Source organism: Saccoglossus kowalevskii, chromosome 2 (assembly GCF_978046115.1).
Source record: "Saccoglossus kowalevskii chromosome 2, keSacKowa6.1, whole genome shotgun sequence".
In the NCBI taxonomy this organism is placed as follows: domain Eukaryota; kingdom Metazoa; phylum Hemichordata; class Enteropneusta; family Harrimaniidae; genus Saccoglossus; species Saccoglossus kowalevskii.
In genome coordinates this window covers 39,250,129-39,277,709 of record NC_140642.1, presented here as the reverse complement: position 1 = coordinate 39,277,709, position 27,581 = coordinate 39,250,129, and the positions used below count along the sequence as shown (strand labels likewise).

At 35.4% G+C, this 27,581-nt stretch overlaps 2 protein-coding genes across 2 annotated transcripts; one reads left to right on the top strand and one right to left on the bottom strand.

Moving 5' to 3' along the window:
* Positions 1-85: 85 nt before the first annotated feature.
* LOC100377022 (protein lin-52 homolog) lies at positions 86-10,243 on the top strand. The gene is made up of 6 exons (XM_002734156.4): positions 86-162; positions 1,501-1,575; positions 3,504-3,538; positions 6,297-6,366; positions 6,885-6,968; positions 9,353-10,243. The coding sequence occupies exons 1-6, from the start codon at positions 144-146 to the stop codon at positions 9,412-9,414; spliced, it is 345 nt and encodes a 114-aa protein (XP_002734202.1). The 5' UTR covers positions 86-143; the 3' UTR covers positions 9,415-10,243.
* LOC100376871 (equilibrative nucleoside transporter 1-like) lies at positions 9,601-23,258 on the bottom strand. Its single transcript, XM_002734155.4, has 12 exons — positions 22,946-23,258; positions 20,462-20,543; positions 19,677-19,816; positions 18,828-18,922; positions 18,478-18,528; positions 18,073-18,207; positions 15,623-15,754; positions 15,066-15,148; positions 14,583-14,694; positions 13,804-13,889; positions 10,618-10,820; positions 9,601-10,017 (listed from the first exon to the last, which is right to left on the bottom strand). The coding sequence occupies exons 1-12, from the start codon at positions 23,101-23,103 to the stop codon at positions 9,906-9,908; spliced, it is 1,389 nt and encodes a 462-aa protein (XP_002734201.1). The 5' UTR covers positions 23,104-23,258; the 3' UTR covers positions 9,601-9,905.
* Positions 23,259-27,581: the final 4,323 nt, after the last annotated feature.

Below are 27,581 nucleotides of genomic sequence, written 5' to 3'. Positions count from 1 at the left end.
TAGAATGTTGTTGAGTAACTGCCTATTTTTTGGTTTATTCTCGAGGGAAACAAATTCAGCCCATATTGCTAGTTTTGAATAAGATAATGTGCCTTAAACGAGCCCCCAAGAGCATAACCACGTGACCATTTTAGACAGGGAAAATGGCGTCGCCGAGTGCGGGTAATCCGAAATTTGTTGTTTTCATAATCATTTATTTTTTTCTTTGTTTTAAACTATTTTAATACAAGTGTACCACTGTTTATTGATACACTGTTAATCCAAATTATCTTATCGAACTTTTGTTTTCTTCGTGATTATAGTATGACTTGTAATACGATTTTCATAGTCACAGTTGTGTGCATTTCCACGATTATATGTCTATTTCGCTATCGGTTAATCGGCATCAGGCGACTGGAGGCCGGTGGTGATAATCGCAAAAAGGTCAACATACATGCCAATGTGCTCGCAACGTTTCCATGGTCTGTATGTATTTAGCCGTTACAATGTTTTAGTTGTTGTTTTTACCATTAAAGACACAACAATGGTGCCGTGGGCTGCTATTGTTGTTGACAACTTGAGGTGGCAGTATATGATCGGAAATATCTATGAATAATACTGTGGCTAGGGTGGTCTGGAGCATTTTATGAAAAATTGTTATGTTTAAATTAATTAAAAAGAAAAGGGCCGACATTTGCATAAAGGCGAGCGTATGTGAACTCGCTATTTTTCATGAAGGCATGAACACTGTATACAAAATATGTTTTTGAAATTCCATGTCTTATCCCTTGGCTATATTATCGCAATTTTTTTGTCACCTAGGTGATTTACCATCCAAATTTTGGTTTCCCCTGGTATCTCTAGTAAATTTATTATTTCGTATTAATCCTCAATTATAAAAAACAAAAACGAAGAAGCTTGTTTTTTAACACGGTGGATAAGACTTAATTTTAAAGGTAGCAGGCCATCAAGCGATGTCAAGAAACGTTGATTTGTGATGAATACAGATTATGATGTGTTCAAATAAAGCATGCTACTATGTCAATCCAAAAGTGGATGTCCTGTTACGTGTATCTTCAACAATTGTAGCTATTTTTATGCCACAGTACATAAAGAAGTTTTTTTAAGAATCAAGAGAATTGATGAGTTGATAGCTGTCTGGAATACTGAATAGTTGTATTTAAGGTGCATTTGGAGTATCCCTGGGTGTAATGAGATCAATTTGTGTCTTGGCTCTTTATTGACACTGGCAACTGACTTTTAGTTTTTTTATACTTCTCTCATGTTTGCATTTTGTAGTATTTCAGTCAGACACCCACAAGTAATATGACCAAAGATTGAGGATTTATTTTAAACTTGTTAACAATATTTTTTGTGTATATCACCACGTTTGGGTTTAATATAATCCAACAAGCATTAGGTATTGCAACAATTTTTATTTAAAAATCATTTGATTCATCAGATAATTGAAGATGATTTCAAATTCGTACAACTAAGAAATGATTTATTTTCCCATTGCAGCTGCTGATTTGGAGCAAACATTATTAAGTTTAGAAAAGTTGGATAGATCATCTCCAGAACTGTGGCCGGAGCAAAGTAAGTGTACAATAATATGTTCATTGGAGTTGGCTGAATTTCTTTGTATCATGAAACCATTGGATTTGAATTAATTGAACCCTACAGAATATGAGGTTGTGTACTTTATTGTCAACTATCTGCCAAATTAGGAATATTTATTCTACTCTGTATAACAGAAGAGCCCAGTATGTGCGAGATAATGCACTACCGTATTTATCCAGGTATAAGCCCAAAGTCCTGAACATGCAAAATTGCCCCAAAATAGGGTCGGGCGTTTGCCAGAAGATCCCCGGCAAAAAAAATGAAAATTCGCGAAAATTGACAACACGCAGATCAAACTGCGGCAGGGAGTAGAATGGCAAACGAAAACATGCAATGGAAATAAATGAACAATATGCAACACTAGAAGTAAAACAAAAATAATGTATTGCTTATAATGTGACAAATAAACCAGAAATAATACAAATCAACAGTGAGGAATCATTTGAATTAGGATTTTCCCGCCGACAAACACGCCCAATACGCGTGAACTCAAAATGAATTAAAATGTCAGGGGTTAAACTGCGTAACATGATTTCCGGTCTCGACAAATTACGAATCAACTGTCATACAAGATCAATAATAATATACAAATTTACACAGTAAAAATTCATAGCTGTTTGGAAAACTTCTCAGATCTTTATTTGTACGTTCATTGCCATTTTCGTCAAACTCAAAACCCTCAAAGTCCAAGTCGGCGTCACTGTAGCCGTCGTCAACTTCTTCCTGAAGTTCGTCGATATCGTCCCACACAATTTGTACTTAGCAATTTTAATCCACGGATTTCGCAGTCTGTCAGCTTGGCACTCTAATCACAATAAAGAGACAAAAAAATGGGGTCGCTCTGCTGCGATGGCACACGATGCTTTTGTTTACAGTCTGGCAATCATCTTTGACCTTTATGCATCTGCTTTACTGATTGGCTAAGAATGACATCACTACTTACTAGTAGTGATAAAGGTCAAATCATAAAGGTCAAATCGTGACATTGTTTTCTTATCAGACTCGACGCTTATCAGCCACGGTGAAAGTTATCATTCAGAAACTTCCGGCGGTTGGAATGTCTCACTATATGGATATCGCGGTGGACTTGAAATAGGAAGTTTTTTTTTTATCCAACGACAGAAGAATAGTTTTCATGACAGAAATGCAATAGCGGTGATAAAAGATGGTAAAAATTGCTGGCCCCAGTTATGGATTCGCAAGCTGCTAGCAAATATTTTATGAAGCCCAAATAACGTGATTTCAACCATTCTCTCAGGTACAGGTTGCTACAATATTGCAACATTGGTTTCATTGTCGATGACGTTAAAGCCGAACGAGTGCGACACTTGCTTAGCGGCTCTCCTTATATGATTTGCTTTAATCGTTTGTAAGGAAGCACGACAAACCAAACGGCTGGCCCTATTCAGAGCCACGACATATTTCAAAAAAAGAACTTTAATATATATTTTTATAGACTTGCTGTCTGTTATGATTCTGAAAAAAATCAGCGGTGAACGTGCTGCTCTGAAGGCAGAAAGCTGTCACAGCTATTTCGCATTCACCCCTTGTTTTACGCAATTTAATATTTAAAGAATTTTTATAAGCATCACGACAGACTTCAAGAAAGTTAACTGTTAATACAACCACAGTCAACGAATAGAAAATAGTTTTTTTTTATTTTTTGTGTAGAAAAAGACCCCCTGGGCGTGTGCCCGGATATGAACTCAACTTCTTTATTTTGACAAAAGTGGGGGGTGGGCGTTTGTCCAGGCGTGGGCTCTTACCCAGATAAGTACGGTATATGGGTTTATATAAATTAGCAAAAAAGTTTAGGAATTTGCTGAAAAAAATGTTAATTTCATTAATACTAATTCCGTCAATTAATATGCATATTTTCAATGTAACAATGTTTTATTTTTCAGTTCCAGGAGTGTCAGAATTTGCAGCTTTCAAAAGTGTAAGTCTCATTTGTAAAACATACTTTAAAAACTAGGGAACAAATGAATTTTGCTTTTGCATAAAACCTTAAATGATCTGTCAAACAACTCGTAGTTCAGGCCAACGCCTTAAATGATCTGTCAAACAACTCGTAGTTCATGCCAACGCCTTAAATGATCTGTCAAACAACTCGTAGTTCATGCCAACGCCTTAAATGATCTGTCAAACAACTCGTAGTTCATGCCAACGCCTTAAATGATCTGTCAAACAACTCGTAGTTCATGCCAACGCCTTAAATGATCTGTCAAACAACTCGTAGTTCATGCCAACGCCTTAAATGATCTGTCAAACAACTCGTAGTTCATGCCAACGCCTTAAATGATCTGTCAAACAACTCGTAGTTCATGCCAACGCCTTAAATGATCTGTCAAACAACTCGTAGTTCATGCCAACGCCTTAAATGATCTGTCAAACAACTCGTAGTTCATGCCAACGCCTTAAATGATCTGTCAAACAACTCGTAGTTCATGCCAACGCCTTAAATGATCTGTCAAACAACTCGTAGTTCATGCCAACGCCTTAAATGATCTGTCAAACAACTCGTAGTTCATGCCAACGCCTTAAATGATCTGTCAAACAACTCGTAGTTCATGCCAACGCCTTAAATGATCTGTCAAACAACTCGTAGTTCATGCCAACGCCTTAAATGATCTGTCAAACAACTCGTAGTTCATGCCAACGCCTTAAATGATCTGTCAAACAACTCGTAGTTCATGCCAACGCCTTAAATGATCTGTCAAACAACTCGTAGTTCATGTCAACGCCTTAAATGATCTGTCAAACAACTCGTAGTTCATGCCAACGCCTTAAATGATCTGTCAAACAACTCGTAGTTCATGCCAACGCCTTAAATGATCTGTCAAACAACTCGTAGTTCATGCCAACGCCTTAAATGATCTGTCAAACAACTCGTAGTTCATGCCAACGCCTTAAATGATCTGTCAAACAACTCGTAGTTCATGCCAACGCCTTAAATGATCTGTCAAACAACTCGTAGTTCATGCCAACGCCTTAAATGATCTGTCAAACAACTCGTAGTTCATGCCAACGCCTTAAATGATCTGTCAAACAACTCGTAGTTCATGCCAACGCCTTAAATGATCTGTCAAACAACTCGTAGTTCATGCCAACGCCTTAAATGATCTGTCAAACAACTCGTAGTTCATGCCAACGCCTTAAATGATCTGTCAAACAACTCGTAGTTCATGCCAACGCCTAAAATGATCTGTCAAACAACTCGTAGTTCATGCCAACGCCTTAAATGATCTGTCAAACAACTCGTAGTTCATGCCAACGCCTTAAATGATCTGTCAAACAACTCGTAGTTCATGCCAACGCCTTAAATGATCTGTCAAACAACTCGTAGTTCATGCCAACGCCTTAAATGATCTGTCAAACAACTCGTAGTTCATGCCAACGCCTTAAATGATCTGTCAAACAACTCGTAGTTCATGCCAACGTACACAGAAAAAAAAACATTTATAGATCATTGTGTTAGCACCATTCATATCCCAGAAGATGCATAGATTGAGTACCAATTCGATCAGACAACAATTCATAATATCATTAGTCTTTGTCAGAGGTGCAATTAAACTCTGTTGTAGTGTTCAGGTCTCGTACCACCAATTAGAACAACAATGTTAGCGTTTGGGTAAATTTCTCCACGAAAAAAAGTTACAAAGATCAAAATATTGTTTTGTGATTTGTTGAAACCTCATGTATGTATAGAGTTCTGGCCAGTAAAACACATGTTGGTCAGCTCAAACTCCTACAAAAAGGATGTAAACAAAACACACAGATTTGCCGGTCTTTCTACCTTCAATAATCTCAGAAACGCAGCCAGTTTGGAAGTGTCTAATTGAGAGTTGCCCAGATCTACAGGTCACAGTTACACACCTACTTGTCTCACAGCTGACGTAATTGGAGTACATCCTCATAGAAGAAAACCCATATGCTAACAATAACCATAAGATTTGGGCTACAAACACTGATAGGCTAATTGTTGACATGAGAACTATACATAGCTATTTTGGATGAGAGGTGTTGAGGGCGCTGTCTATGATATCAACAATTTAGTAACAGTTTGGTGTTAAAGGTCATAACCCAATTCATTCCTTTGTCAACTTTATGAATAACGGTCTGATGAACACTTCTATGCTCTCAACTATCATAGCATTGTACATTCTTATGAATAGTTTTCCCTGATCCCTGCAATAAATCTTTTGTACGAGTGTTCAACATTTCTATACTTTTATCACTTACCCGGTAGATTACATAAGTTTAAATCTTGGGAGGATCTTGTAGTCTGTGGGTCGTAAAGTATACATTATATAGACTATCTTTTTTATTGCTGAAAGGGTGGACACTTAATTTTTGCTTTTGATCAGAGAAAAGTATAATTAGCATTCTGGTTATAAAACAACTTTTAATTTTGTCAAGTCAAACTTATTTAATTTTAATCAACTCAAAGAATGTGTTTGTAGTAACAATACCATTTTATTATTTTCTGGACAATGTTAAGTATACAAGTTGGTATTCCATAAAAACAATAACCCAGCCTTCATATAAAGATTCTTGGGTGGTCGCTATGGCTAATAGATAGAAATATTCAAAAATTAAGCTGGTCTCAGTCTCCAATTTCGAAAATAACTAACTAAACAGGAACATGTGAATCATAGCATTATTGTAAATTACTGGTAGTATTCTCTATTTTGTAGCCTGTTGCAGGGAGTCAGTCACCACCGTGGTCTGCCAAATTGGAAGACGATGATATAGACATGTTACAAGGTTAGCTTCATATCCATTGTTCACAGCCCAAACCAATTTTCCCAAAGGTCTAAGTTTGCAGTATCCTGACATCAGACCTCGCTAATGCCTGACAGAATAGTGTATGTCTCATTGGCAAGATCAATACTGCGAATTTGCAAAGTTCACGCTTTCTTGCAATGAGTTGAATGAATATTCATTTTGGTGGTCATGGTAACACTGTCAAAGCCATGTTAGCATTGTCGGCAAAAATCAGACTGTTTTCAACAAGATAATAAACATTGAGAGACAATTTTCCAGCAACTTATCACACATGACGATAAACTCTGCCGTGAATGGTTATACTTTGACTATCTGATGTTCCAGCAATTTGATTGGTACCGACAAAAAAATCGACTGGGGAAGTAAAAACTGCAATGTTCTGTCAGGCACGTGTTGGGTTTGGAGCACCGCAGAGTTTGTAGTGGTTATACAAAAAAAAACTACCAAAAACGTGTTCACATTGATTCTAACAGTGCATCTTTTTAAATCCTCTTCAGAGTTTGGAAGTCTAACTACTGCCAACCTAATGGAGAAAGTGAAAGGATTACAAAACTTAGCATATCAGTTAGGTTTAGAGGAAGGTAAATATTTGTTTAACTTGTGTAGGCGTTTGGTGCCACACTCTTGGCAAACAATTAAAAAAAAATATCTTGTTATAACGAGTCTCAGCTGGTGTCATATGCTGCAGCAATGGCGGATAGAGATGAATTCATTACATTTTACTTCCGCCTTGGTCTCAACTACGAACAAAATATTTGTCAACCTAACTCACAGGCACAATGTAATTTTAAGTATCCGGTCCCTCAAAAGATGGTTGCGGAAGCTAGGACTCTTTAGGAGAAAAAAAATCACCAATATCGACGACGTGGTCAGTTTTATTCAGGGATCTAACCAATTGCCAGGCTACCGATAGATACATTCAAGTGTATACAAAGTGAAACAGTGATACTCCTACTGAAGTTGTTGGATCCTGTCGGTGTTCTTCTTAGAAACCGTCGTAGGCTGCGATGAAGACGATATTACAGTAAAGGTCCGGATTTGTTGTGGCATCTAGATGGGTACGATAAACTCAAGCCATATGGAATATGTATCAGTGGGTGCATTGATGGATTTTCCCGATCAATTATATGGCTTGAAGCATATATAACAAACAATAACCCTAAAGTCATTGCAAGCTACTATGTACCAGTAGAAGCTGTAAAGGCTAGACAAGGGGCACTGAAAATGGGTATATTGAGCAAATGTTTCTATTGTTGTACACTAGTGGATCGAATATAAGAGACCAGATAACTTTATGAATGCCACAGGATGCCAATGAACCGGAAGTACATTCATGTTTTAACAAGATTTTTGACTCCTGTGTGCGAAGCACAAAAGGGAGTCTTTGCAGTTACCCTGTCTGTATGTCTGTATGTCACTTTTTTTGTTCCACCGTTATCTCAAGAATCACTAATCAAATTTTGGTGAAACTTGGTACATAGATGCTCTGGGATAATGCGCAGAGTTGATTAGGTTTTGGTAAAAATCTATGAATATTAATTACCTAATTTGCATGATACTTAGCTGATTTTTAGCTGTTCCAAGACTGTTCCACTGATATCTAAAGAACCACTCATTGGATTTTGATGAAATGTGGCACATGGATGCTCTGAACTAGTGCGCAGATTTGATTAGTTATGGGTAAAAACTATGAATATTAATTACCTAATTTGCATGATAATTAACTGATTTTAAGCTGTTCTATGACTGTTCCACTGATTTTTGAAGAACCACTCATTGGATTTCAATGAAACTTGGCACATGGATGCTCTGAACTAATGTGCAGATTTGATTAGTTTTGGGTAAAAATCTGTTAATATTATTAATTACCTAATTTGCATAATGATTAATCAATTTTCGGCTTTTCCACTGATATCGAGTACTAATCATAACATTTCAATAAAACTTGGTACATAGGTGTCATATGACACTGCACAGACCTGATAGTTTTTAGGGTAATATCAGTACATATTAATTACCTAATTTGCATAATTAATTAATTTTCAGCTTTTGATATTTCGAGTAGTAATGATCATGTTTCAATGAAACTTGGTACATAGTTACTTGAGGACTGTGCAGAGACCTAATTAGTTTTTGGGTAAATATTTGTGCATATTAATCATCTTATTAGCATAATTAGTTAATTTTCAGCTTTTCACCTGATATCTCAAGTACTAATCATCACATTTCAATGAGACTTGCAACATAGATATTCTAGGACTATGCAGAGACCTGATTAATTTTGGGATAAATAATTGTGCCTATTAATTACCTAATTTGCATAATTAGTTAATTTTTTGCTGTTCTATGGCTGTTGCACTGATGTCTAAAAACCACTCATTGGATTTCAATGAAACTTTTAAAGAGTACCTATCAAATTTCAATGAACCCAAGACTATGCACCATATTAGTTTTTGGTAAATATTTATGCTTCTTAATCACCTAATTAACATAATACTGATATCTCAAGTATTGATCATCACATTTGAATAAAACTTGGTTCATAAATGCTCTAGGACAATAGACAGCCTGATTAATTTTGGGTTATAATCTGTTCATATTAATTCTCTACCGGTAATTAGCATAATAACTAATATTTTTTTGGTTCTAATCACATTTCAATGAAACTTGGTACATTGTGCAGACCTTATTAGTTTTACACTTAAATCAGTTCATATTAGTTACCTTATTTGCATAATTAGTTTTCAGCTATTCCATCAATATCTCAAGTGTAAGTAATTTTGAATTAATTTTTAATGAGTCTCCAAAACTCTCAGCACACAGGAGTTCTAAGCTTTCTTTGATTTTATTAAGAATGACACCAATATGCTTCCCTAGTTTGGCACCCCCAGCAATGAATAAACTTGTCAGTATGCATACCTGAATATCCACCATATCAATGATTAACTTTTTTTTCTAATTTCAGCCCGTGAGATGACGAGGGGAAAATTTTTAAACATACTGGAAAGACCCAAGAAAAGGAAGTGAAATGGATTTTTTTATATGTATATAGAAAATTGAGAGCAGAATATTTATTGGTGCAGTTCAAAAGTGTTTTTAGTGTCAATAGAAACTGCATCCAAACTTCCCCACCAATGCGTGTTCATAGTTCCACCTATGAGTGACTTGTCCTTAAATGATCTAGGGTTTGTATCAAAGCAAGTACACTAATGATTTATAAGATTTATACATTGGATATTTTATTATCTTTTGGTTACAAAAACATTTGCAGTAATATATACTGCAGATGGACAAGCAACTGCATTGACCTGAGCTACTTGCTGGGAATCACTTTTATAGTTAAGCCTCTTTAAAAAAATTGGACTAATAAAGACATAAACAGACCATGTCTATCACAATTGTAAATGGCAATCAATGTTTGTAAATTGTGTTAGGTTACCATTGACCACAACGATTGCAAGTCAAACAAAGTTCTCCACATGTACAAGGTTCCAGTTACTAAAGAAAGATCGAAGAAATTAGATTGACTCTGTAACTGCAAATGACAGTGCTGCACCAGTACCAAGGCCAACTGCTAGAAAGAATGCCATCATTGTGCCAGCCGTTTCTTTATGTTCATCTGCTACTTTCCTGCAAAAACAAACCATGTCATACCAATAAAACAATAAAGTACTAACACTGTTTATTATGCTGAAGTCATGGATAAATTAATCTATCTCATTTGAAAAACACACACTGAATATTGGTAGGTAATCTTGTATGTTCTGGTATCAGGAATTCTGTGCATCATTTATATGCAGCCCTTGAATGTTTTCACTGTCAAACTAGAGACCATTAAAACAGGAATGTAACAAAATGCTTGAGTTAGAGTATTTAAAACGCATTAAAACCTCACAGACCATGTATAATAGTCCTTGTTCACATCAATTTTCATTACCATCTGATTAAGTACCCTTGCCAATTTCTCACTAATATATTGCTTGATTCAGTTGAAATTTTAATACAAGTACTACATTCTTGGGTTATACTGTGGGTTGTCATTTTGTGATTCCATCAAATGTGTTGAATTGACTGCCATTTTGTCTAAAAAACCTGAAATCAGTTTGTAAACTTGTCCAAAACAATTGCTCTGACAGGAACAGAGCGATTCCGTTGAAATTTGTATGTGGCCAATTCCTCGCCAGAATATTGAAAGTATGCATACAAGTTGTAAACTCTTGAGTTACTTACCTTGGTCCATATATCATACAGAGAGTTCCTAGATATCCATTGGATATACCAAATAGTATCATAAAGGTTATGAAATAAGCATCATGGTCAAATAGCACTGGAGTTCTATGAGGTCTTGGCATTGCATTACAAAATGCAAACAGTGGTATAAATGCAATTCTAAGTACAACCAATATTGTTAGACCAATTCCGGATTCATCAGGCTGCAACAAATAAGTTAATTATTAAACTTTGATCATGTCACCTTTAAAGTTTGTTTTTGTCATAAATATTTTGTTAAAGGAACCTTCAAATTTCAATTGACTTTGGGCACGAACAAATGCCAAAGTTGCAGCATTAACAAGCTATCCTGGTGAAAACCTGACAAATTTGCTGCTTATTGATTTGAGTTATTGTCTTCACAAGTCAATAATAAATGCTGCATGTGATCACTAAGAAATCTAGAGAAATGCTTGGTAACTTTCAGTTATATTCATTCAGTAGATGTCTGATGAACAAAATCTGAAAGTTATGCTATTGGGTCCATATTGGCATATCACAGTTTATTGATAGAGTCAGTAACATGACGACCCCTTAAGATGCTGAAAATTAAATTACTATACTGTAGAATACTTTACTTTCGCTTGGGAATTTATTTTCGCTGATGGGAGGATTCCGTGAAAATAAAATCCAGCGAATATACTTTTTTTCATATATTTCACATTAAACTCATCAAAAATTAGTGAAAATAAATTCCATACAAAATGCCTTTTCAGCGAAAATTAATTCCAGCAAAAATAAACTATTCCACAGTAGGCTATTTGTTTATTACAGTACACAAATTAACATATTGAAGGCTTCAAAATAAATCTTACAATACAACATTATGTCAGCTGTATGTGATAATAAATGCCGTCTAGAGCCAGGAAGGTAGATGTGGAAAATGTGTATGCTTTGTGTACAGACAGTAGGCATGTAGGGCAGTAACATACTAGTAAAAGCATACAACATGGAACTGTTGTGTAGCAATCAGATGGTATACAATAGGTGTCATCCATGTATTGAGCACAATACAGTACTAATACTGTTTATTATGCTGAAGTCAAGGATAAATTAATCTCATTTGAAAAACACACTATGAATATTGGTAGGTAATCTTGTATGTTCTGGTATCAGGATGGGTGGCTAAGGAAGGTGCCGTATTTTAAAACATGTGCTTGGATATCTCAGCCAATTCCTGAATTAATAGCGTTTGAACGTTTATCGTTTGTACACTTGCACATATTTCATGACCTGAGGTCAACAAACCGGAAGGAAGAACAGATTTTGAATGTTCCAAATGTGCAGTACACCAAACATAAATGTTTTCAACTTGCAGCATAAGAATGCCACCATCTTTCAAATTAACTTGTACCAGCTTATAATCTGCACACTATTCTGCCTAAGCATAAATAAAGAACATGCAAATTATCTATGGCCATAGCGTAATATTTTTGTGAGTTGGATCGCTATTTCAGTCCATTTTCTTTTTCAACTGGAAATCCATGCTTCTCAGCTGTTTTAACCTTTTTCATTACAAGACTTTCTCACCCAAATTTGTCTGCACTTTTTTCTTATATTCAATATTTCTGGAAATAAACCCTAACTTTGGAGTCAATAGACAAAACAAGTCATTGTCAATGACACGTCCCCGCTTCGTTCATATTTGAGTGACATATACATTCAAAGCAGATCATGACCGAAATGCACCTGCATATGTACAACACATTGTACTAAATCTGAACAAAATCCATCCATGCATGACTGAGATCTGGTTCCGGAATTGTGAAAATACATGATTTTGATGCATTTTCGGCCTTAAAATGGCCATCATTCAGCTATTGTTAAGCGGATCATGAAACAAATGCACACATCTATTTGTGACATGATGTACCATGTGTGTGTGAAGTTTGAACTTGATCAATCCAGACATGTCTTGGATACGGATCCAGAACTGAATTCTTTAACAAAATGGCCGCCAGTCGGCCATTTCGAACTTGATCCGGGAAAAAAAAATGACCAAATTTGAACGAAATCCGTCCATGCATAACTGAGATCTGGGTCCAGAATGGTGAAAATGTGCGATTTCAATGCATTTTCGGCCTTAAAGCGGCCGCCATTTGGCTGTCGTTAATGAGATCATGAAACAAATGCACATACATATTTGTGACATGATGTACCTTGTGTGTGTGAAGTTTGAACTTGATCAATCCAACATGTCTCAGATACGGATCCAGAACTGAATTCTTTAAAAAAAATGGCCGCCAGTCGGCCATTTCAAACCCGATCCCCCCAAAAAAATGACGTGCATCAAGGTCCTATTATGTTTAATGTATGTACCAAATTTGAACAAAATCCATCCATGCATAACTGAGATCCTGGTCCGGAATGGTGAAAATGTGCGATTTTGATGCAATTTTGGCCTTAAAATGGCCGCTATTCGGCTATCGTTAATCGGATCATGAAAAAAATGCATGTGCATATGTCCCATATAATGTGTGATGTATGAGTGAAGTTTGAACTTAATCGGTCCATGCATGTTCGAGATACAGGTGATCACAGACGCACGCACGCACGCACACAGGGCAAAACATAAGTCCCCGTTTTCGGACTACATCCGAACGGGGACTAATTAGAGTTAATTTTCACTCAAAAAATGTGGCTACTTTTTGTCCCGATTTTCTGAAGGAAAGTGTAGAACAGAACTATTTTGTGAATTTGTGATGAAAAGAGGAAACTGGTGGTGAAAAGGTTAAATACCCCGGTAGTTCTTGCTGCCCTTGTTTGTACCCACCCACATTCACTCACTCACTGACTGTTTCAAATATGCCACTGACTTCTTTCAGGGTTGCATGTCTGCCAGTGTTCTTTTGAATTTTTTATATTTTTGTCCTACTCACACCTGTTGCTAGGTAGGATATGTATACACAAATAGAATTACATGTACATCAATTCGGGAATTATACAACATCTTTGCACATCATGCTTACATTATAGTGTATGTGATGGAGTGTATAGTATATGTCAACTATATAACAAAGACACGAGACTGATGGTTCTACACTAGCCAATCCAATAGTCTTGTTTAAAGAAACATCTAGCCCACACATTATCAAATGAACATATCCAGCACAGTGGCAGCATGTCACTTTGTACCACCATACTCACCCATCGAATCCAACTTGTTAGAGTTCTACCAATGTAATCCGAAGTGTTAAAAAGTAAAAAACATGTCACTGGTGTAAAATACAAATCTGTAAAATAGAAGTAAATGTTAGGAGGTAATCAGAAAAAAAATTCAAATTAGGATTAGGATTTTGTAATTGGAGAAGAGAGTGACTCACAGCATGAATGTCATCCTCGTATTGGACACAACAAAGTATTAGTGACACTCGTTATGCTGAAGTCCAGCATATTTTATTATACATGATAAAAAACCCAACACTATTATTAAGGAAAAGTGTGTGTTCTGGTTTCAGGATACAGCGAGTCCATTGATGAAGTTACAGACATAGCGTTTACAGTTTTAAGAACTTGCAAGAGCTGGCAAATTTTGTAAGTGAAAGAAAAGCAGAAACATTGTAGCAGTGAAATTTGTTTTCTGTTGTCCTAGAGTGTCAGTGATTTTCACAGAATTTTCTCATCACAAATGCCATAAAATCCTGAAATGGCAAAAAATTCTAGCAGTAATTAAAAAAGACACTTTATTCATTTGTCAAGATAATGAAGATTGCTTAGAGTGGGACTGTTAATTGTGTTAATGCACAACTCTCTCAGATTAGTTTACAAAACTAGTTAAGATGTCAGTTGTCACACAGCAGCATGTTTTTAGGATTTCATACACCCAAAACAGTGTACAAAATACACTCAACACTTAAAGTTTACACTATATCTATGGATAATACTGTGCTAGGCATTCTGTAAATTGAGTTGGCATGCATACTTACTCGTCCACGATGAAATGTCACTTCGTGTAGAATCTACCCTTGATGTCACAGAAGGGAAACAAGTCAATGTGACTGTAAATACTAAAACCACTAGCGCTGCCATTAACCAAATCTTTCAGAAACAAAAAAGAAAATATTATGTAATCTGATGGTAGGTCAGACACACTGCGGTTTCATATACTACTAATGTTACACTCAAATGCGTTATTGACCATCTTAATATGGCACTGGTTTTTCATCAAATAAACATGTATATAAATATATATATGACAAAATGATGCAATTTACTTGTATGTTTAGGCTTTTTAATGATGTTATCAATATTTTCATTGATGTCCTATCTTCAAAATAAAGGGGAACGAGATGACCTCTGATGAGAGAAACACTAAATCTAAATGTACAAGTTATTCAATGTTGAAGCCTAAAATAATAAGATTGAAGTGACTTTTGCATCAATTGCCATAGTATTATATTATTTATTACCTTTTTTAAAATAAATGTAAATGGTGGTTTGGATTGGTTTCTGCTTTTAGCGTTCACATTAAATTCAGTAGAACAACCAAGATCTGAAAGTAAGACAAAGTCAGCATGTAAACTTGTATATAATATACAACATAAATGTAAAATCTACTGTAAACGGCCTCAAATTTCACGATAGTTAAACTTCACAGGACGGTGAATATCATGGATCAGTGACTTTCAAAAATTTGAATGTCATAAAATCCTCAAATTGTGAAAATACCTTGGAGTTAAAATTAAACCGTTTACAGTGACATTTATATGTAGAAGTGGAATGAACATCTAGTAAATAATTCTTCTAGCAAACAATGTATTTATATTCCTTGGTATTTATTCAAAATAGACATTTTGGACAAATTTCTTAGCTAGTTTGTATTTATAGTTAGCTGATGTAGCTGTATAGTCTACATTGTGACAGTAAAGTGCAGTACTATAGAGAAAGGTGTACTGTTGAAGTATTCACCACAATACAAAAACATGGTGACATCGCTTGACAAATAGTAAAACCAGTTTTCACCTACCATTTTTTTTGTTCATGTAATATTTTAAAAATGGCATTTTCAGTAAAACTGTGAATAAGATGATAGACAACAAGATGACACCAACAGCCGACAAGAAATAACTGAAACCACTGACTTTAGGACTGGAGCTTGCTGAAAGCAGAAAAGAAAACAGGAAATATTCAGATAGGCATGAATACTAACAGCAATATTTACCTTGGTATTAGGTAGAAACATTGCTGAGGAAATTAAGTATTCTCCTTACTGATGCTAGTGGTGACATTCAAATAAATATACCAGACAGACCATCCATCCAATCAATCATCAAATAATACAAATAATAATAGCAGATGATAGTAAAACTGTAACTGCCCCCCCCCCCCAGTTTCCCTCATCGATGGGTGTTAGTGGGTTTTAAAGCTGTATATTTTGTTTATAGCACTTCAATGAAGTAGTATGTGCCGTATACCAAATGCAACAATCACAGTATTGGCAAGATATCTGAGTCAGAAATTGTTAAGCAAACAGCCGAACATCGCCAAGCATTTATATAAAATTTGACTGGGATCACATTTTCAGCAACTTAGAGCATCAACTAGTCCATAAAATCACACACAAAACTAGTGTCTCTGTAATGTGTCCTACCTAATCATTCAAAATTTGATAAGAACCAAGTCAAGGAATTTGTTTGATGAACACCACTTCTCAAGTTGTCTGTTCCTTTCTTTCTAAATTTATACATTTAATACAACATTTCATAACGTCTGTTAACACTGCATCCAAGCATACATGCAACATTACATACTTCTTAAGTTAGCAGGGTTCTCCCCAGAAAAAATGCATAGCACCGGGGCTAATTTGCATAATAATTTGCATTTCATTTACATATCTTTCCTTCATTGATTAACAGAACTTATTTACAATTATGAATATTAGTAAGCTCAGTAACAGGGCAAATATTTTTTTTTAATGGAATCAACACATTATGTTTCACAATTTAGAAGAGTTTGAAACATTCTCGAAATACAAATGCTACAGACTAAAAACAAACACAAATACATTATTGTTGCAATTTAATTGTTTTGTAAAACGTTGAAGGAAACGCATTCAAAACGTTAAGCCAGATTTATGTTCACGAATCTCATAATTTTATTCACTCCAAAAACATTCTCCTTCAAAAAATCGATCACGTAATTAATTGACGTATTGTTGTAATTTATTATTCGTACCATCAACTTCTAAAACGTTTACAATTACAGTAATGAGCGAACAAATGAAGCTTCAAAACGATCATCAAAGTTACGACGTGACATAACTTACTTGGCCATGTTATACACCAGTTATAGCAATAATTCCTCAACAAATTTTACTTCTTTTTTTTTTTTGATATGTAATGCAAGTAAAATCCGACTTATTTTTATCGGGAGCGATTATTTTAGATCACTTGATCGCTTCGGTAAAAAAAAACAGACCCGCCATGATGTTTGTGAAACATTAGCATGTGTCCTTTGACCCGATGGGTCAAGAATTCCATTAACCAATCAAAATGCCGCATGGTAATGCCGGTAGAACCCGAAGTTTTCCGAATGGTAGTGATCATAAAAATTACATTGCGGAAGTAAAGCGATGTCGTAGCACGATGTCTTGGCATCGATTTCAATTGAAAACTGCATGACAGCTTTCGAAAAAGGTGATTTGCAATTTTTAAAAGGTAAATTAGGTCTTGAAAGAAGAGTTTTTACATGATTCGCAATGATAACAGTTCAAATGTATTTTACCAAATCACGCAATAAACACGTTGTTTTTTCTTGAGTAGCGTGAACTGATCGTGAACTCCAATTTGACCATGTTATATCGAGGTGGAATTGATTTTGAAATAATTTTAGCTTTCAATCTAAATACTGTGTCTATCGCAGAAAGTATTTACTTACAAACAAAGAGGTGCTAATTCCACAAATTTGACTAGCCGCTACGTATCGTGCGACTAGGTCTATTGTTTATAAATTATAATCCACGACTGGCAGGATGCGTGTCGGTCGGTACGTAATTATACCAACAATCAGACAATAGTCCTCGTCGGAAGCATTTCCGTGGTGGTCACTAATTTTGAGTGACGGTCGGGGCCGACCGGCGTGGCGAACAAAGCTTTTTCACATCTGATATTGGCATGTCAAATATGAAATCAAGCGCCGAGGTGGGAACACATAGCGCTGAGGTCCCAAGTGAAGCGCCGAGATTCACAGGTATAGCGCCGCGGACCTCGGCGCTAAAAAGCCCTGGGGAGAACCCTGAGTTAGTTGTGTTGAGGATTGAAAACAGTGTAGCATGTCGAGATTTAAGGTATTCCAGAAAAATTTTCAGGTTCTAACATGCACATACGTTTTTCCAAACATAAAAAAATCTATCCCCCAAAGTTTCTAATGGTCAACCCCTTAATGTTGTTAAATTACTATGCAATATGACCAAATTACCTGATATGGAAATGATACTAGCTAATGATGCAAATATACCAGCTACAGCCATACCACTCATCAATGCCTGCATATACTGAGGTGGTAACATACCAGCTAAACCCACAATACTGCCTTGAAATAAAGCAGCAGAAACTGAAAACAAATCATACATGTCATCATTACAGTGGGGCATAACATGTTCCATTGAAATCCCCCCTCTCCGGTTATCACATGTGTATTTTATAGACCAATGGGACAACTACAAAACAATTTCAATGAATTTGCAGTATCCAAAAACAATCATTTTATAGTTATATTCTGATAAAAAAAAATGCAAAATAATAGATGATGGCTTCATCAACAACAATGTCAATAATGCATGAATAGATATCAGATAAAATTGATATAAACATTTTAACTTACAATTTATTATGATAACACTGAGCAAAGTAATGCCAAAGAACATAGACTGCCCTAGAAATAAAGAACACATTTATGACAGTGTCAGTAACTTGAATGTGATATCAATCTTATGTGTATATACAATAGCACTTGCAGTGAACATGTGATCATACAAAAATTCTACCCACAATCCTCAGATAGACTGAACATAATTATTAGAGCAATTTTACACTTTAAAAATTTATTTTTCATTTGCTTAAACACTGTCCTAGAAGCAAGAACACAAGTAGAAAGCATGCCCCTAAAGAGTAGTTGTAGTGATACAATCAGACATCAGTTAAACAGATGGCATATGGATTTCTAAAACTTACAATCATCAGTGTTTACCAGCACCATGGTGGCAGTGAACGCAAACATAATCATAGTGAAAACCAAACCAGTATAGACACGCATGTTTAGTGAGATTCTGAAATGAAGCATGTAAATCTGGTCTAAACACAGTAAAGCCATAGTTGCTTAAACATTCAATATCATGTCTAATTAACAAGCTTCTAACAAGTCACTGAAATTATTCTCCAACAAATTTGCTGCAATAGTCTTATAAACATGAAATATGCATTGGTGACAACAGTCTGTAATCACAGCAATATTGAATCATTCAAAAGTAAAATACATCTGAAGAAATGCTGGAAAATTGTAGCCACTGTGCCCCATTAGTTTTGGTCAATAAATGGAAATTTGTAGCAGTGTGCTCCCTAGTCCTATGGGGGGGAGGGGGTACAAAATTCAACATTAGCATTAAAATTGCAACAACAATCTGGGTGACAGAAACACTGATATACTTCAGTGGTCAGCTGAAGGAATTGGGCTCATATTCTTCATACAATGAAATATTGACAATTTTCACATTTCAACTTGCATGGTATAAGAACGTTCTTCCCAGAATACAAACAGTGTGGTGGTACTTTGTTTTATTACCATACTGGTCTGACATCGCACAGAACTTGCCTTTTTTTCAATGGGTGACTATTGTGATGAGGTGGTAGAGTATTTTTTTTAGTATGTTAATCATTACAATTTCAGTTTGGAATAATTATGCAAATGATGCAAATTAGTATGGACATTTTTCTCATCACATTGGTTTAAATTCACTAATTACTGGATGTTGAGAGAAATATACCGGAGTAGCACATTTTTTTATTCTATAATTTGATACTTACAAATGTTTCAAAGCAGCATTCAGAAATAACATCACGATACTAGATGACATTGCTGCCAAGGAAAAGAAATTCTCAAATGTTTCCTGCATTTCAGTTGTGTCATTGTGATTTTCCGTATCTCTGTATTTGTAGTTGAAATACTGCAATAGAAAAAAAGATATCAAGGTTAACCATCCTCAACTACATGCTGAGCTATGGTAAATGTTTTGCGTCTCATCCCAGGGAAAATTTTAAGATGATGTAATATGTCAGTTTAAATTTTTTTTTGTATTATTTAACAACATACATGTTCAACATTTAATGTTTAAAACAGACTATCTACACTTGCGTGATGAATATGTAAAGTAAAGCCAATTAATTTGTGCAATTCTTTTACTCTGCACTTATTCATCATATATTTCTAGCACGAAAATGACAATCAGCCATTTTGAATCAGATTCAGAAACAGATGCTTGTGCAAATGTGTTACATGATGTATATGTAAAGTTTGAAAATGATTATTCAAACCATGTTAGAAAATGGCTCTTAATACAACATTTGTTAAAAAGAAAATGGCCATCAGTCAGGCATTTTGAATCAAATCTATATTTAATGACAAAACCAAAGGTTGAATGAAATATGTCCGGGCATGGCCAAGATCCGGTTCTGAAATGGTAGAAATGTGTGATTTTGATGACTTTTTAGCACTAAAATGGCCACCAATCACCACGCTTATTTGGCAATGTATTTAAAAAGAAACACTTTTAACTCTTTTTTTTAGGTTAAAATCTATTCATATGACCTACCCCATTAGCTGTAATGAACATATTCCATGGTAACAGAGTACCAATTCCTAGAAATCCTATTATATAGTAGACTACATGGTACCTGAAAAAGTAAAAATATGAAACATTCAGCTACATTAAAGCAGACACAAAATAGTTGCATACACCCAACTCCTGTACCTTGTAAGCAACTACAAAGAGGCTTTGCAAAAACCCCAGACAATTCCCTGAGAACTTGAATAATCGATTATCAAAACACCAAATGTGATATGCCTTTGAAAAAAACAATGCTGTAATACGAAAATAAAACTGAGAATGAATATGTAAACTGAAAACAGACTTCTCAAGGTAGAGTGAACCAAGTGAGTATTGGTCACCAAATCTGGGAGGAGAATAACGCACTGGAGAGAAGCACTTGTAGCCAAGGTGTTTATTACTCAACTGCTAGGCCTGGAACTGAGTCTAAATACTCACAATATCATTATGCAAATAACTAATCGTCATAGCCTCAAAATGATAGGATATTTACGAGCAATTGATTGGTAGTTTATATTAGTAATAATAGCATTGTGAGTGTGGCGCTCTCAGTTTTCCTTATAAGTGGATATCCTATTTGCCAGAACAAGCATCATCCAATTAATCTCTCCTCTCGAGTTTACCAGATTTATGGCAATAACTTGAGATAAACATTTGTATAATGTCATATAATCTTTCTGGTGTTATATATAACACTCTTCCAAGTTCAAATCCTACATAGGGTTGGGGTTGTTTACAGCCACTGGTCAATTTTCATTTAGCGAATATGCAGAAAAAAATCATTTGAGCGGCTTCAAAGGACTTCCAGCAGCAATGTTCCATTCAAAACAATATTTTTTTCAAAAACATGACACATGCCAAACAACTACTGGTACTAGTCAAAACAAATGTTCATGTCTGTCTATCACTACACATGCTAATTTAGTTTTAATACAAATCATTGCTGACATTCTGTACACCCATTGCCACTACAACCATACCTGTGTTGGGATGGACCCTGAAATGTTGAATTTATTGTCAATATTCCCTTATGAGATATGATGTAAACCGTTTCCATAGGAACCAATAATAAATGAATTCAAAATAGCCATTTTCATGGGAGTCTGACAAATTTTTTGTGCAAAAATAGTTTGGTGACTCCCGGGTTTTCTAAATTTGTTGATCAATGCATATAAAAAGTAGTATTGTATTATAAGCCAAGAAAATCTTGCAATAAGTTTTAATGGTAGCCAAGTAGCTTGAATCACAATGTTATTGGTATCACATCGTTTACTAAGCAGAGAAACATAAACCCAGTTTATTCTACGTGGTATCATTGCCTGCCTTAAAAAGACGTACTCACAAACTGGTTTAGATTGACACTTTGATTTGAAAAAAAAAAAAACACTAGTCACATGGCTGATTAAAACCTAGCCTAACTATGGCAACAGACAGGATTCATTTCTCCACTGCTTGTTGATTTATTGATACGTTTGTAGACCACAGACAGAACTGGCCATAAAAAGCCATAATTTTCATATGTTTTTCACCAAATATGTTTAATAAATCTGATAATATGGGTGTTCTCTAATGGGTTCTTGCAATCAATACATAATACTACTATACATGAAGGACAGTAAACATTTATCAGATGCATGCAACAAGAACAGCGTTTTCCTGTCATGATGAATCATAGTCTAATGTATTTATTGACATAGTATCAAACAAGAATATTGAAAATAACATGTTCTAGTTCATATTACATCTTTAATGCTTCTGTTTTATCATGACAAATAGGTAGGTCATCTAAAATTGCCTTCAATGAATTTCAATGGATGTTTTTGTAGCTAGAGTCCTAGATCATACAGAAATTATACATTACACATACTACAGGGTATCAGCCATGCTGTACATACTGGGTTATTTCTAGTCTTACATTATAATAATTATTTGAATTACAAATTACTATTATGATGTAATAGTTCTTCATCCTATTGCAGCTGGAGGAAAAAGCCTGTATAATTTCAATATATCGTGTGCTGCAGTATAAGTACCAGGCTGTTGTCAATCCCTCAGTATTTACAAATATTTATGCTAAGCTAGTTTGTTTTATTACATATGTATGATATGTAAATAGTACAACTGAATCCAGCCATTCAAGGCAATTTTAATTGCTGAACAAATAGCGGCAACAAAAATGCAATATTTAAACCCACAGGCTCTAGCAGCCTGAGTTTAGGGTTGGGTTAGGGTTAAATAAGTATAGTATATTTCTTTTGTTTTATATAGTATAGTGGAGTTACAAAACCCAGCTCTATATAAACCCTAACACAACCCAAAATTCCGGTTTCGGGTCTCGTGTTTTAGCCATTGAATACTACAAGTGTCCTTGAAATTGAGTATAACTGTTGAGCTAAATGCGCGTGTACAGCGGAAACTGAAATAACAGCGATGTGTGATGAATTCAGAATGATACCAATGGCTACGTACCTATCTCTGGGTGCTATAATTCCATTTCCTTTCAATTCTGAAACGGTATTCTGTGAGTCTGGTAGTAACTTTGTGGTGAGGTTGTCGTCGATAACTTCGACTTCAGCTTCATACAAACTGTTTGAGGCACGCTCAGTTAAAACACCAGTCGAGTTCATAATTATCGGCTCTGTCTCAGCTTTCTTGAAGATTTAAGTGAGTCGATGAACCCATGCATTTAAAAAAATTGATGAATCTTCGAGACATACAAGCCCATGCATGCTGTGATAAGTAACGAGGAATAACAACTTACTCACTGCTCATTTGCACGTGACTTCCCGTGCTATTTTCGTCTACAGGGGGCGCTATTTTAAAAGGTCGTAAGTTCGTGATACATAAGGGCTGTAAAACGGCCGGGACATATTCGTGTATTTTCAGTACTGACAAAATTTATGATAAGTTAGCGTAATTTTAAATCAAATTGTGTAGAAAAATTGCGCGTACAACAAAAATAGACTTTGTAAAATAAAATACAATGAAAAGGTAGTCGAGAATAAAATTGACCGTTCATTCTAGTAGGAGAGGATAGCTGGTATAGGTTACAGGAAATAAACACGGCCTTTTACGTTTTTACAGGAAATAAAATGAAAGTTCCATTTAAAGTAAAAATAGGTTTTTATACTTTTCAGATAAAGCAAATTCCTAATAACATTTTACATTTTTATAATATTTTTGATAATTTGAGTTTAAGAATCAAAATTGGAAATTACCACATTTAATTTGGAAAATGCTTTATACGCTTACAAACATTAATATGTTTGTACAAATTACGGACGAATAAAATAGCTGATTACATTTTAGACCTTACCCATGTCTACGAATTTACGCTTTTTATTTATTTTAATTACATTATCACGAAAATATAAACAATTGATTACAGCTTAAGAAAATATTCCTTGCCGAACCTCCTAGTAGAATGTGAATTATATAACATTGGAATATGTTGAGATATTGCGATCTCATTTTATTTTCACTTCAACACAGTTTTCAAACTAATGACCGTAGTACACTGTGTGCTTTTCATTTGAACCTTAATTTGCTCGGATTTTCATTTCCAGGCCGTTGTTTTGTCTAGTCATGCTTGTGATTAACCAATCGCCATCGTTGTTCTATAATGCCCTATCATGTTTTTAATTGGCAGTCATAACAATCCAACTTTGTTACCTGATTGTTGTCAAGGGCGGTAGTCGTCGCGCCGCGCATGTGCGACATTTGTGTTGATAAACATTGATTTTCCCATAATGCAATGCGCTTTCTAATGAAATCACGAGTACGAGTTTTGCCCTGGACGCCATTTGAACTAATTACCGCCGGCGACACCAAAGAAAATTCTAATTGAAGGTTGGTAACCTCTCAGTTTGTACTTGTGGTTTTGCGCCACAGTCAAAATCGCTAGTATATGAGACCCATATCTCGCACATGCGCGGCGCGACGACCACACCCTTTAAAGATGGCGGACTGAAAACTTCTGGCCCCTGGGCAATGAACGAATGTTAATATGCAAGTCCTCAATTTTTTTTCAATTTTTAGCCAACTGGGAAAAATAATGATGATAATGATTACGTATATTATTTAGATCCTCGACTAGGGTAATCACCAGAGTGAACTTGCCGGAAACTTCTGAAAGGGGGTATAGGAACAACGGAAACACAACAAATTGAAACTACCGTACAAGTTGTGAAATTTATGAAATATATATTTGCAATCATGACAATAAAAATACTATATTCTACGTGCATAAATGTTCGTTTTATAAAACCGATATCGGGATTTTGTTGTGATGAGAAACACACATAATGATGTATTTTAATTTAATTTACATGACCATATCAAGTTGATCTATAGCATAGGTTATTTATATATATTTTTACTGTACCCATTTCCCGGGAGGGCTACTTCCACATTAAGTGGGTAAGGGTGTGTAGCCCACCTCTCGTAAACCATACTCACTTCTAAACCATTTTTTTCTATTTATATTCCCACTTCTAAACACAGGTGTTTTCAGCACAAAAAAAAACACCCAGCTCACAACTTTCGCAACCAGTGAGCGCATCCTGGCGATGCATTTTATTCAGCCTTTTCCAGTATTTGGCTTCGAATATAAGGACCTGTGAAAAAGTAAATAAATGCTACACACTTCTAAACCAAAACATTGATAAAGGACCACCCACTTCTAAACAAAATAACGTGAAATGACACCCCAGTCGGGCGGCACATATCCGTATTGCACTTTTATCCAAGTAGCCCCCCCCCCCCGGACCCATTTGTACCACGTTTACGGATCATGATCCATGTATGTCATGAAATCGACTCGCACAGAATTGTGTTTTGTTGGGTTTTTTTTTTTTTGGGTAAGGCTAAATGAAGAATCAACAATCAACAAATTAAGATTCAAGAATTTATCTCACGCGCGCACGCAGTTCACTTGAACAGTCAGTTTTATTTTGCTTCTGTATATCATAGAGCGCACACGTGATGTATTACTTTTATTGCATAAGCGCAGGTAGACACTGTTTTCTATTGGAAACGAAACCGCAAGCGGCAACTATGTGTTTATAATAAAAAATACAAAGCGAAACAGGGTTACTAATTTCAAACCTAGACTGCTCATATGCCCGATTAAATCAAAGGAGTCTTGATCGGGCTGTCCAACTAAATAATTACGTTCGGCATAAGGGGACCAGTTGCTTTTTTGAATAAAAGTTGGACAGTACTGCCAGTCAAGCAAATATGTGAATAAATCATTACAGCCAAAACAAAGTCAGCTTGGGCATTCAGTTGTGAGACATGACAAAACAAACGCAGCCAGTGATACATTTCGAAAATAAAAATACAAAATAAAGGCAATCAGAGGCGCCGACCACACGCGTTGGAAATAAATAGAACGTGTTGTGACAGTCACACCAACAAACAGAGCTCGTGGTCCACCAAGGTAACTTAGGCCAAACTTTTTTTATTCCTTGTTCTCGAGTTTTTATAAGTTAATTTTTTTGAGGAGGGCGGAAAAAATAAAATTAATTCTTTTTTTCTATTAGATATGTGTAATTCTAAAAGAATTGTAAGTGAGATCATTGATCGGAGAGAAGACATGAAATACAATTTTCAGCATTAATGAGGGATTTCTTGGTTTTTGACGACAGAGTTTCACGGCGTGTCACCGGAAACCACGCCGCCGCCATGTTCGCCTAGTAGTCTCAAGCAGCACGCAGAGAGGTTCACTGTCAACCAACGCGCACAAAGTATAGATCTGCGTGAGACTTCGGTACTTTGATCATGATACTCCCATGAAAATGCAACTTGGATTTGTTAGGCGGCGGGCGGAAAAAAATGAAGATAACAATAATTTTTTTTAGCAATTTTTTGCACTCACAAGTTGGCGGGCGCGAGAAGTTACGTTGAAATAACATTTTATTTTTATTTCATTTTTGGCTCCTGTTCATTCGGCGGGTTTGCAAAACAAATGATAATAAAAGTCTGACCTTAGTGATGGCGCAGTTAGACGTATACATCTGTTTAAAACAGAGACTCCTCCGATCTTATATGAGCCGATTCAGGTGGATTACCAATAACACTACGATAATAAAGACTTCCGTTTCCGACATTGTAAAATTATTTTGTTTTTATGTAGAAAAATACAATATTTTAAAGTAAAGTAAAGTAAAGTAAAGTAAAATCATATTTATTAAAGTTATTGTTCATACATGAGTTGTCGAACACACTAAATTGTTAGTAATTTCATCCAGCTCCTTTCAGTCACAATTCAAAACAAATAAAAGGCACACATAAAGAGAATGTACTGTAAAAGGGGTTAATTATTCACTGGGTTTTAATTTTGCTTATTTCGCTGACTGGGACATGCGCTAAATTAAAATCCAGTGAATATGTAAAATTTAGCATAGAACACATTATTTAAATGATAAATCCGTGAATTTAAAATCCACTGAATATCATGTCTTGAGTGGTAAATCAGCAAATTTTAAACCCAGTGAAAATTAGTAATTTTACGGTAGCAAATTTTCTTTATTTTCTCTATAATATTCGTGTGTAATCAGTAAATATGAAAATAATTTATGGGTGCAAATGGAATTTCGTTATCAACTAACGCAATTATCAAGGCAGAACTAGAAATTATTGCTGATATAATGGGCTTAGTCTTTTCCACGAAACGAAATGAAACGAAATAAAACGAAACAAAATCCTAACCTTAGATTTTGAACGACTTCAAACATCGTCACGTCCTCACAGAAATATTTTTTTCGAGAATATTTAGTTTCCACCTCCTTTCCGCCTACTTTGCAGCTCGATTCATTTGTGCTGATATGTCGTGACAGCCATTTTGAGATTGTTGAACACCGATGGCGCTATTCATTCCGTATTTCACAGTGTGAAATTTTCTCAGATATTATTGGGCCAATGAAAAAAAATGCGAGTTAGGGTTAGGGTTTGGGTTTCGTTTCATTTCGTTTCGTGGAAAAGACTAAGCCGATATAATGACGTTTTTTATCGAAAGTTGAATACTTGAACGTGTAGTAGACGAGATAGTAGTAGTACTGTCGCGTGTCCTTCGTCTTAGCCATATAGCCGCCGCAGTCCGCTT

Bases quoted from the DNA above. Each gene is read 5' to 3' on its own strand.
- LOC100377022 (XM_002734156.4), top strand. The intron at 1,576-3,503 runs GTAAGTGTACAA...TTTATTTTTCAG, and splicing joins AGAACTGTGGCCGGAGCAAA to TTCCAGGAGTGTCAGAATTT. The intron at 6,367-6,884 runs GTTAGCTTCATA...AATCCTCTTCAG, and splicing joins TGATATAGACATGTTACAAG to AGTTTGGAAGTCTAACTACT.
- LOC100376871 (XM_002734155.4), bottom strand. From the start codon at position 23,103: ATGAACTCGACTGGTGTTTTAACTGAGCGTGCCTCAAACAGTTTGTAT. The intron at 15,755-18,072 runs GTAATTTGGTCA...TTCTGCTTTCAG, and splicing joins TAGTATCATTTCCATATCAG to CAAGCTCCAGTCCTAAAGTC. The intron at 13,890-14,582 runs GTAAGTATGCAT...TCTATTTTACAG, and splicing joins TGACATTTCATCGTGGACGA to ATTTGTATTTTACACCAGTG.